This window comes from Camelina sativa, chromosome 17 (assembly GCF_030686135.1).
Source record: "Camelina sativa cultivar CO46 ecotype springtype chromosome 17, ASM3068613v1".
In the NCBI taxonomy this organism is placed as follows: domain Eukaryota; kingdom Viridiplantae; phylum Streptophyta; class Magnoliopsida; order Brassicales; family Brassicaceae; genus Camelina; species Camelina sativa.
In genome coordinates, this window is record NC_141896.1 from 40350499 (window position 1) to 40362439 (window position 11941).

Here is an 11941-nt window from a genome sequence, read left to right on the forward strand (position 1 = left end):
TGATTTTGTTTATTTTTTTGACAATATAAGCCTATTGATTTATAGTGTGAATTATTGGTTTTAGTTTTGTTTACACGATTCCATTTTGATGAAATGTGATGGATCAGCTCTTATTTATTTTAGGCCCAAATTTTACAGTTTTGTTTTTAGTTCTTTCACATATATTGTGATGTACAATCACAGATGGGCCTCGATTTAAATAAAATGGCCCACGAGAAAGCTGTTTTTGTTCTTAGCACCTGTAGGAAAAAATAGAGAAGATGAACGGGTATGACTTCAATTGGTAACCAAAATTTAGGAAAAGAATGAGGAGGAATATCACATTCCTCTCTATTCCACAATTTTTTTACCATTTGAAAGTAATTTTTTTTCCCCTACATTCATCTACATTCTTCAAAAAATAAGGAACAATAGAACAAAAATGTTCCTCTCCAAAATTGATGAGTAACAAATGGAACAAAAAAAAAGAACAAATATTCAAATTCGTTTTTTATTTTAAAATAAATAAAAAATATGTTTATTAATAAAATTTCAATTTTGTAATATAAAAACTTTCATATTTTCACAATGTATTGACAAAAAAAATATTTTTGATAGGAATTTTATGCTAAAACTAATCTTAAGGCTCTATTTGAAAAATTTATTATATATACATTAGAATAATATTAGTATTACAATTGAAATTAAATTTATTTAATATTTAATATATTTTAAAAACATTTTTATTGTTTGGTTACCATTTACTATTTTGTTCATTCTCTGCAGATTTTCCTTTCATTCCTCAAAAACTGTTTATTCCATTCCGCATTGTTCTTTTTATTCCTTTTCTTTTTGTTCTTCTAATGGTTACCAGTAGGAGCCTATAACTTTTACAGAAGAAACCGACTGATCGGTGTTGCTCTTTTCCTACCCAGCATCTTTCAGTCAATCGTGTTTATCATCGAACCCATCTCCTAGTTAAAGCAAATTCCGAAAACAATATAGATTAGCTAAGGAGCGATCTAACTGAACAACAACATTTAATTTGTAAGGTAAGATTCAAATTTTCTTATTTAACTTTCATTCATTTATCTGTTGAGTTTGGGTAACATTCTTTGTTTATATGTGGATCTTTCATGTTCGTACAGAATTTTTTCAGAAAATTAGTTAGATTTGTTTACAATTTTTGTTTCGATGTCCGTAAATTTGTTTTCAAGTTTGCCAAATGAAAATGGGGGAAAATGTTGTTATTTTATCAAATAGGATTGTAATAGTTTAATTTTCTTTCATATTTGTTTAATAGATTACATCATGTATCTGATTGTTCTTACATGTGTTCTTTACAACTCCCTTTTAAAAAACACTCTCTGATTTCATTTGTTTGTTCAGGTGAATGAAAATTAGAACCAATTATAACCCAAACTTGCGAAGAAGAAGATACTTACAGATACGACCACATGGTATCCGCAAATCTCCCCCATAAGATACACATCAACCGGTTGTCACTGTTAAAGAAACAGGTTTTATGAGTTAGAACCATTTTTCATTATGATTGTATTCGTCATTATTTTTCTAGTTAAAATATGTTTATACATAGATAAATGTAAATAGTTTGTATCACCTAGTGTCTCTCAAAACAACATCAAGGCGCTTGGATATTTTTCCATTGACATCATGAGTTATCAAAGCACCAGTGTTAACGACCTTTCCAACAACATCTACAATGCAAAAAATATAAATTGAACGGAGCAGTTATTGTAAATCTGTTAAATGTTAAAAACTGTTTACAAAATACATACCGATCAAGATGTTCTCACTAACCCTTCATCAGCAGTGATTGTTCAAAAAATTTCAAATCCAAATACCAATCATCTGATAGTGCAGGAGAACAGCTAATGATTGTGCTGTCTGTTAGAGACATCTTAAATGCATGATTTGTTGCCCTGTACTTTCCCATAGCTTTAGTCAGCTGGAATTTTTCGATGATTCTGCACTCTCCCGCATCATATGAAAAAACTTGTTGACCTGGTTTTTTTTTTATAGTTGTATGAATTAGAATTCCCTATTAAAAGAAAACATAAACAATTATTATATGTTTTATGAACATAAAGAAATAGAATTAGTAGTATCCTTGTAATATACTCACATCAACATCAGCGAGTATGACCTCCAAGGTTTCTCCGGAGAAAGACATATACTGCCTCAAATAATGCACAATCTTGACTTGGATCTTCCAAGTCGTCTTGAAAGAGTAAATGGTAGCAAGGCTTGTGAAAACATTGTTAGCTGCCATTTTTTTGTGGAAAGATTCTACTCTTGATTGTTTTGTGTTTTTGCTTTGATAACAAGTACATCACGTGATATGGTTTTTATAGTCGTAGACCATGCTAGGAAAATTAGGTAAGTAGCAAAGATTTTGCCATGTTTAATGCTTCCCTTCCCGTTTAATAACTCCCAAATTTGCGTAATTTCACTACTGATTGAGGAATATTAAACATGTGAACATAAAAGATTTTCTAAGATCTGGTTTCTCATAATCGTTATAATAAATTTTGAATTTGGAAAGTTGACATGTATTGAACTGCGCACTAATTACGTGAATTGATATGTTTAGTTTATCGGATATTTGATATGCCCTATTTGAGAGTAATTAGTCCTCTCAAAATTTGTTTAGTTTACATGTGAGTCATTGATCGACTAAATTTCTGGTAATCAGTATCTGTTTGGATACTTTATACGTATACCGTTCGTTCCCATAATATACGTTCCAATAAAATACGTGATTGCATGAACTGGACTAATGAGCTAATGAAAACAATGATCCAATTTATGGTCCAGTAATATAAAAGTGGGCCGAGTTGTATAGATAAGCCCAAGACGTTTGGATCGTGAGTCATATAAACATTCTAGATGGACGAAACGCGGAGATCCTATCTCAGTCCCTCTTTTTCCGTTTTTCGATTATTTTTCAAACCCATCCGTTTCGGATCGGGTTAGTTAGGGTCTGCGTCTTTTCATTTTTTTTTAATACCAATCTACCCTTCTTCTGTTTTTTGTTTGTTCTATTTGTAACGGCATTGTATGTAATAATATCCAACTTTATGCCTATATAGTAAAAAGTGCTTTCCTTTTAATATTATAGATCTTTTTCCGTTTAGTAAATGGTAGCAAGGCTTGTGAAAACATTGTTAGCTGCCATTTTTTTGTGGAAAGATTCTACTCTTGATTGTTTTGTGTTTTTGCTTTGATAACAAGTACATCACGTGATATGGTTTTTATAGTCGTAGACCATGCTAGGAAAATTAGGTAAGTAGCAAAGATTTTGCCATGTTTAATGCTTCCCTTCCCGTTTAATAACTCCCAAATTTGCGTAATTTCACTACTGATTGAGGAATATTAAACATGTGAACATAAAAGATTTTCTAAGATCTGGTTTCTCATAATCGTTATAATAAATTTTGAATTTGGAAAGTTGACATGTATTGAACTGCGCACTAATTACGTGAATTGATATGTTTAGTTTATCGGATATTTGATATGCCCTATTTGAGAGTAATTAGTCCTCTCAAAATTTGTTTAGTTTACATGTGAGTCATTGATCGACTAAATTTCTGGTAATCAGTATCTGTTTGGATACTTTCTACATATACCGTTCGTTCCCATAATATACGTTCCAATAAAATACGTGATTGCATGAACTGGACTAATGAGCTAATGAAAACAATGATCCAATTTATGGTCCAGTAATATAAAAGTGGGCCGAGTTGTATAGATAAGCCCAAGACGTTTGGATCGTGAGTCATATAAACATTCTAGATGGACGAAAACGCGGAGATCCTATCTCAGTCCCTCTTTTTCCGTTTTTCGATTATTTTTCAAACCCATCAGTTTCGGATCGGGTTAGTTAGGGTCTGCGTCTTTTCATTTTTTTTTAATACCAATCTACCCTTCTTCTGTTTTTTGTTTGTTCTATTTGTAACGGCATTGTATGTAATAATATCCAACTTTATGCCTATATAGTAAAAAGTAAATGGTAGCAAGGCTTGTGAAAACATTGTTAGCTGCCATTTTTTTGTGGAAAGATTCTACTCTTGATTGTTTTGTGTTTTTGCTTTGATAACAAGTACATCACGTGATATGGTTTTTATAGTCGTAGACCATGCTAGTAAAATTAGGTAAGTAGCAAAGATTTTGCCATGTTTAATGCTTCCCTTCCCGTTTAATAACTCCCAAATTTGCGTAATTTCACTACTGATTGAGGAATATTAAACATGTGAACATAAAAGATTTTCTAAGATCTGGTTTCTCATAATCGTTATAATAAATTTTGAATTTGGAAAGTTGACATGTATTGAACTGCGCACTAATTACGTGAATTGATATGTTTAGTTTATCGGATATTTGATATGCCCTATTTGAGAGTAATTAGTCCTCTCAAAATTTGTTTAGTTTACATGTGAGTCATTGATCGACTAAATTTCTGGTAATCAGTATCTGTTTGGATACTTTCTACGTATACCGTTCGTTCCCATAATATACGTTCCAATAAAATACGTGATTGCATGAACTGGACTAATGAGCTAATGAAAACAATGATCCAATTTATGGTCCAGTAATATAAAAGTGGGCCGAGTTGTATAGATAAGCCCAAGACGTTTGGATCGTGAGTCATATAAACATTCTAGATGGACGAAAACGCGGAGATCCTATCTCAGTCCCTCTTTTTCCGTTTTTCGATTATTTTTCAAACCCATCAGTTTCGGATCGGGTTAGTTAGGGTCTGCGTCTTTTCATTTTTTTTTAATACCAATCTACCCTTCTTCTGTTTTTTGTTTGTTCTATTTGTAACGGCATTGTATGTAATAATATCCAACTTTATGCCTATATAGTAAAAAGTAAATGGTAGCAAGGCTTGTGAAAACATTGTTAGCTGCCATTTTTTTGTGGAAAGATTCTACTCTTGATTGTTTTGTGTTTTTGCTTTGATAACAAGTACATCACGTGATATGGTTTTTATAGTCGTAGACCATGCTAGGAAAATTAGGTAAGTAGCAAAGATTTTGCCATGTTTAATGCTTCCCTTCCCGTTTAATAACTCCCAAATTTGCGTAATTTCACTACTGATTGAGGAATATTAAACATGTGAACATAAAAGATTTTCTAAGATCTGGTTTCTCATAATCGTTATAATAAATTTTGAATTTGGAAAGTTGACATGTATTGAACTGCGCACTAATTACGTGAATTGATATGTTTAGTTTATCGGATATTTGATATGCCCTATTTGAGAGTAATTAGTCCTCTCAAAATTTGTTTAGTTTACATGTGAGTCATTGATCGACTAAATTTCTGGTAATCAGTATCTGTTTGGATACTTTCTACGTATACCGTTCGTTCCCATAATATACGTTCCAATAAAATACGTGATTGCATGAACTGGACTAATGAGCTAATGAAAACAATGATCCAATTTATGGTCCAGTAATATAAAAGTGGGCCGAGTTGTATAGATAAGCCCAAGACGTTTGGATCGTGAGTCATATAAACATTCTAGATGGACGAAAACGCGGAGATCCTATCTCAGTCCCTCTTTTTCCGTTTTTCGATTATTTTTCAAACCCATCAGTTTCGGATCGGGTTAGTTAGGGTCTGCGTCTTTTCATTTTTTTTTAATACCAATCTACCCTTCTTCTGTTTTTTGTTTGTTCTATTTGTAACGGCATTGTATGTAATAATATCCAACTTTATGCCTATATAGTAAAAAGTGCTTTCCTTTTAATATTATAGATTCATCACTAAATGTTTTATTTTGTTTGTAAGTTGAGATAAATAATCAATATTGATATATTTGAACTTTTTTGTTTCTTTATATATGCCGGTATTTCGGTTTTCCATATATATGGAAAGCAAACACTAGAGTTAAATATATTAATATTGATAATTAAGTTTACAAAATATACGTTGTGTTTTAGTAAACTAGATTTTAATTTTATTTTAAATTATCTAATTAATTATTTTAAGATAATTATTATAAAGAAATTTAAATTTAATATATCAAGGCGACTAGTATCTAGAAAGAGCCCAATGCTAAAGCAGTGTCTCACTAGAGGCTCGAGTGTTCAAAGAAATTGACTACACTTCCGTCGATGATTCTATTCTCAACATTCCTTTTTTTTTTTGAACAAACCCATTCTCAACATTCCTACGCAGACTTTCGACTCTGAAAAAAATATCCAAATAAAGTTTACTCTTAATAAACACTACAAAAAAAAAACTATACATTGATAGCACAATGATAGCATTGTTTTCTAAAGTGCTATACAGGATAAATTTGATTTTTTGATTTCTAGTAATAGGAATATATTAACGCTATGATATGAAAAAGATACGCAGAATAACAAAAATTACTAACATAACTAACTTTTGGTGAAATATTCATTAAGCGCCAAACATTTAGTGTTTTTTTCTCTTCTTGAAACACTTATAAACTTTAGAGTGGAGACAGAACGACTTAGGTTTTTTTTCTCGATCTTGTCACTCACCTAGATATCTCCGACGACACCATCGAAGCAATTAACCCTCTCACTGGCCACAAGTTTGTTGTCGTCGAAGCAATTAACCCTCTCGCTGGCCACAAGTTCGTCCTCCTGCGACACAATCGATCAGTTCGATTTCATATCGTGAGGCAAGTTTTTTCTTCGTATTGTTGGTTTTGTTATTTTGTGCTTTTAATCGTCACAATGGCAATAATTTTCCATCGGCGACGAGATTTAGGGTTTGTTTCAATTTTAGCTAATATTTAGAGTTATGTGCTTTAGATTTGTTGTTTGTTTAAATTTATTTGAGATTTAGGGTTTTATGCTATAGATTTGTTGTTTGTTTCAATTTTTTGAGATTTAGGGTTCTGGATTTTATATTTTCTCTTTGTTCATTTTTTTCAGAAATTTGGCTATGATTTAGCTTCATATACCGAAAAAATAACTCTGGTTTTTGGTTGCATATGTTCTGTTATACGTTTACACACTTTACTTTTGATTAGTCTGTCTAGGAAGCTCTATTTTATGCAAAGTTGTAAATGATTCACGAATGTGTATAACTGTAACGCCCTCACCGCCATTTTGTAGTCGGCCCCATGTCTACTCCTAGTCTACAAGTCCACCTTCCTTAATGGGCCTCATGACTTCTCACAAGGCCCGTGAGCACATCCATATCCGACGGTCGTTTTGCTACGTCCGTGAGGCTTTCAAAACTTGTTTACCGTCTCTACAAATCACCACATGATCGTTTCTTGTGTTTTGTCCTCACTTACACAGTTTTGACTATCACTTTCTGGAAGGTCACCCATATGAAACTATTCCAGCTCAAGCACCATTAACTAGAGTGTTCTATCAGAACCTTGGCCGAAAAAATAATTGCACTTTGGTGACATATATGGCCAAATCAATTCTTTTAAACCCCTCTAGACGTCCCTGAAACCGGGGTGTCACAATTTTTCTCAGTGAGAAACTACAATATCATCTTACTATGAAATGGAAACAATGTTACATTCGTTAATGAGGTCTCGCACAAAACTTTAAACACATCACAAAGATTATTTTCTTCTACGTACAAACTTATTAGTCTTATCTAACAGAGATATTTATTCACTATCTGTTTAAAACACAACTACAATATAAAATTTAAAAGAATATTTAAATAACAATATTAAATATTAAAAAAGTTTTTTTTTAAAGAATTTGAAATAAAAATAATTTCCGCACTGGGCTTTGAACCTGAAAACTCAAATATCAATAAAATAGTTGGTTTGCCCATTGCACTACATCAGATCTTGTGTTAGACTTGTATATATGGTGTAGAAGAAAATATTTTGGACTTGGGGATCTTGTGTTGTATCGTTAAACTCCTAACATTTTATCCGATTTATATTTCTCATTCTTGTAAATAACCTAAGAGTTATTTACTTTGAAAATTTTTAAGGTTTCAAGTTTTATATATTCACGACATTCTTCTCGGTGAGAAACTACAATATCATCCTACTTTGTAGTGGAAAAAATGTTACATTGCCAATGAGGTTTTGTACAAAATTTTGTACACATCACAATGATTATTTTCTTCTATGTAAAAACTTATTTTTCTTATCTCTCTAGTTGAGATATATATTATCAATCGGTTTAAAACATAACTACAAAAGAATATCAAAATAATAGTATTTCATATTTAAAAAAATAATTTTAGAAAAGAATTTGAAATAAAAATAATTTCTGCTGTCGTGCTTTGAAACCTGAAATCAAATATCAAATTGATAGTTGGTCTAACCATTGCCCTACATCGGATCTGGTGTTAGAATTTTGACTTTTCTAGAAGGTGTAGAAGAAAAGATTTTAGCCTTGGGGATCCTGTGTTGTACAGTCAAACTGCTAATTTTTATATATTTTTTTTATTTTTTTAAATAACCTAAGAAATATTTACTTTGGAAAATTTTACGGTTTCGCTACAGCAGATATTTTGTTAGACTTGTATATATGGTGTAGAAGAAAAGATTTTGGACTTGGGAATCTTGTTTTGTTTATTCAAACTGCTAACATTTTATCTTATTTATATTTTCTAGTCTTGTAAATAACATAAGAAATATTTACTTTGTAAAATTTTACGGTTTCAAGTTTTACATATTCACTACGTTTTTCTCGGTGCGAACCAACAGTATCATCCTACTATGTAGTGAAAACAATGTTACATTCGTGAAAGAGGTCTCGCACAAAATTTTGAACACATCGCATTGATTTTGTTCTTCTAGGTAGAGACTTTTTTTTCTTATCTCTCTAATAGAGATATTGTTCACTGTATGTTTAAAGCACAAATACAAAAGAATATAAAAATATTAATATTTAATATTAAAAGTATCTTGTTTTGTTTAGTAAAACTGCTAATATTTTATCTTATTTACATTTTCTATTCTTATAAATAACATAAGAAATATTTACTTTGTAAAATTTTACGGTTTCAAGTTTTACAAATTCATTACGTTTTTCTAGGTGCGAACCTACAGTATCATCCTACTATGTAGTGCAAACAATGTTACATTCGTCAAAGAGGTCTCGCACAAAATTTTGAACACATCGCATTGATTTTGTTCTTCTAGGTAGAGACTTTTTTTCTTTCTTATCTCTCTAATACAGATATTGTTCACTGTATGTTAAAACACAAACACAAAAGAATATAAAAATATTAATATTTAATATTAAAAGAAACAATATTAGAAAAGGATTTGAAATAAAAATAATTTCTGCTGCCGGGTTTTGAATCCGGAAATCAAATATCAGTTAGATAGTTGGTTTAACCATGGCGCTACAACAGATCTTTTGTTAGACTTGTATATATTGTGTAGAAGAACATATTTTGGACTTGGGGATCTTTCGTTGTATAGTCTCACTGCTAACATTTTATCTTATTTTTTATTTTTTTATTCCTGTAAATAAACCTAAGAAAAATTTACTTTGGAAAATTTTACGGTTTCAAGTTTTACATATTCACTACGTTTTTCTTGGTAAGAACCGAAAGTATAATCCTACTCTGAAGTAGAAACAATGTCACATAAAACTTTGAACACATCACAAAGATTCTGTTCTTCTAGGTAGAGACTTTTTTTTCTTCTTATCTCTCTAATAGAGATATTTATTAAATTTAAATTTAAAACACACATACAAAAAAAATTTCAAATAATAATATTTAATATTTAAAGAAACAAAATTCGAAAAGAATTTGAAGTAAAAATAATTTCTGCTGTCAGGCTTTATACCTGGATCTCTAATATTAATCAGATAGTTGGTTTAACCATTGCGCTACAGCAGATATTTTGTTAGACTTGTATATATGGTGTGTAGAAGAACAGATTTTGGACTTGGGGATTTTTCGTTGTAGAATCATACTGCTAACATTTTATCTTATATTTTATTTTCTATTCCTGTAAATAACCTAAGAAAAATGTACTTTGGAAAATGCTTCGGTTTCAAGTTTTAAATATTCATTACGTTTTTCTCGGTGCGAACCTACAATATCATCCTACTCTGTAGTGGAAACAATGTCACATTCGTCAAGGAGGTCTCACACAAAACTTTGAACACATCACAATGATTATGTTCTTCCAGGTAGAGACTTTTTCTTCTTATCTCTCTAATAGAGATATTTATTCACTGTATGTTTAAAATACAAATATAAAAATAAATGAAAATATTAATATTTAATATTAAAAGAAACAATAATTATTGCTGTCAGGCTTTGAACCTGGAAATCAAATTCCAATAAGATAGTTGGTTTAACTATTGCGCTACAACAGGTCTTGTGTTAGACTTGTATATATGGTGTAGTAAAAAAAAATACAAAAGAATATGAAAGTAATAATATCGAATATTAAAAGAAACAATATTAGAAAAAAATTTGAAATAAAAAAATTTCTGCTGCCGAGCTTTGAACCCGGATATTTGATATCCGGTAGATAGTTGGTTTAAACATTGCGCTACAGCAGATCTTTTGTTAGACTTGTATATATGGTGTAGAAGAACAGGTTTTGGACTTAGAGATCTTGTGTTGTTTAGTTAAAATTCTAACATTTTATCTTATTTTTTATTTTCTATATCTGTAAATAACCTAAGAAAAATTTACTTTGGAAAATTCTTCGGTTTCAAGTTTTAAATATTCACTACGTTTTTCTCGGTGCGAACCTACAATATCATCTTACTCTGTAGGGGAAACAATGTTACATTCGTCAAGGAGGTCTCACACAAAACTTTGAACACATCACAATGATTATGTTTTTCTAGGAAGAGACTTTTTTTTCTTTCTTATCTCTCTAATAGAGATATTTATTCACTGTCTGTTTAAAATTCAAATACAAAAGAATATTCAAATATTAATATTTAATATTAAAAGAAACAATAATTATTGCTGTCAGGCTTTGAACCTGGAAATCAAATTCCAATAATATAGTTGGTTTAACTATTGCGCTACAACAGGTCTTGTGTTAGACTTGTATATATGGTGTAGTAAAACAAAAATACAAAAGAATATGAAAGTAATAATATCTAATATTAAAAGAAACAATATTAGAAAAAAATTTGAAATAAAAAAATTTCTGCTGCCGAGCTTTGAACCCGGATATTTGATATCCGGTAGATAGTTGGTTTAAACATTGCGCTACAGCAGATCTTTTGTTAGACTTGTATATATGGTGTAGAAGAACAGGTTTTGGACTTAGAGATCTTGTGTTGTTTAGTTAAAATTCTAACATTTTATCTTATTTTTTATTTCTATATCTGTAAATAACCTAAGAAAAATTTACTTTGGAAAATTCTTCGGTTTCAAGTTTTAAATATTCACTACGTTTTTCTCGGTGCGAACCTACAATATCATCTTACTCTGTAGGGGAAACAATGTTACATTCGTCAAGGAGGTCTCGCACAAAACTTTGAACACATCACAATGATTATGTTTTTCTAGGAAGAGACTTTTTTTTCTTTCTTATCTCTCTAATAGAGATATTTATTCACTGTCTGTTTAAAATTCAAATACAAAAGAATATGCAAATATTAATATTTAATATTAAAAGAAACAATAATTATTGCTGTCAGGCTTTGAACCTGGAAATCAAATTCCAATAATATAGTTGGTTTAACTATTGCGCTACAACAGGTCTTGTGTTAGACTTGTATATATGGTGTAGTAAAACAAAAATACAAAAGAATATGAAAGTAATAATATCTAATATTAAAAGAAACAATATTAGAAAAAAATTTGAAATAAAAAAATTTCTGCTGCCGAGCTTTGAACCCGGATATTTGATATCCGGTAGATAGTTGGTTTAAACATTGCGCTACAGCAGATCTTTTGTTAGACTTGTATATATGGTGTAGAAGAACAGGTTTTGGACTTAGAGATCTTGTGTTGTTTAGTTAAAATTCTAACATTT

General features: G+C 30.5%; 1 protein-coding gene across 1 annotated transcript; it reads right to left on the reverse strand.

Annotated features, from left to right (window-relative positions):
- Positions 1 to 1596: 1596 nt before the first annotated feature.
- Positions 1597 to 2272, reverse strand: LOC147924969 (uncharacterized). Its single transcript, XM_087497022.1, has 4 exons — positions 2126 to 2272; positions 1845 to 2041; positions 1779 to 1801; positions 1597 to 1697 (listed from the first exon to the last, which is right to left on the reverse strand). Exons 1-4 carry the CDS (start codon positions 2270 to 2272, stop codon positions 1597 to 1599), a joined length of 468 nt encoding a protein of 155 aa, XP_087353148.1.
- Between the last annotated feature and the right edge of the window lie 9669 nt (positions 2273 to 11941).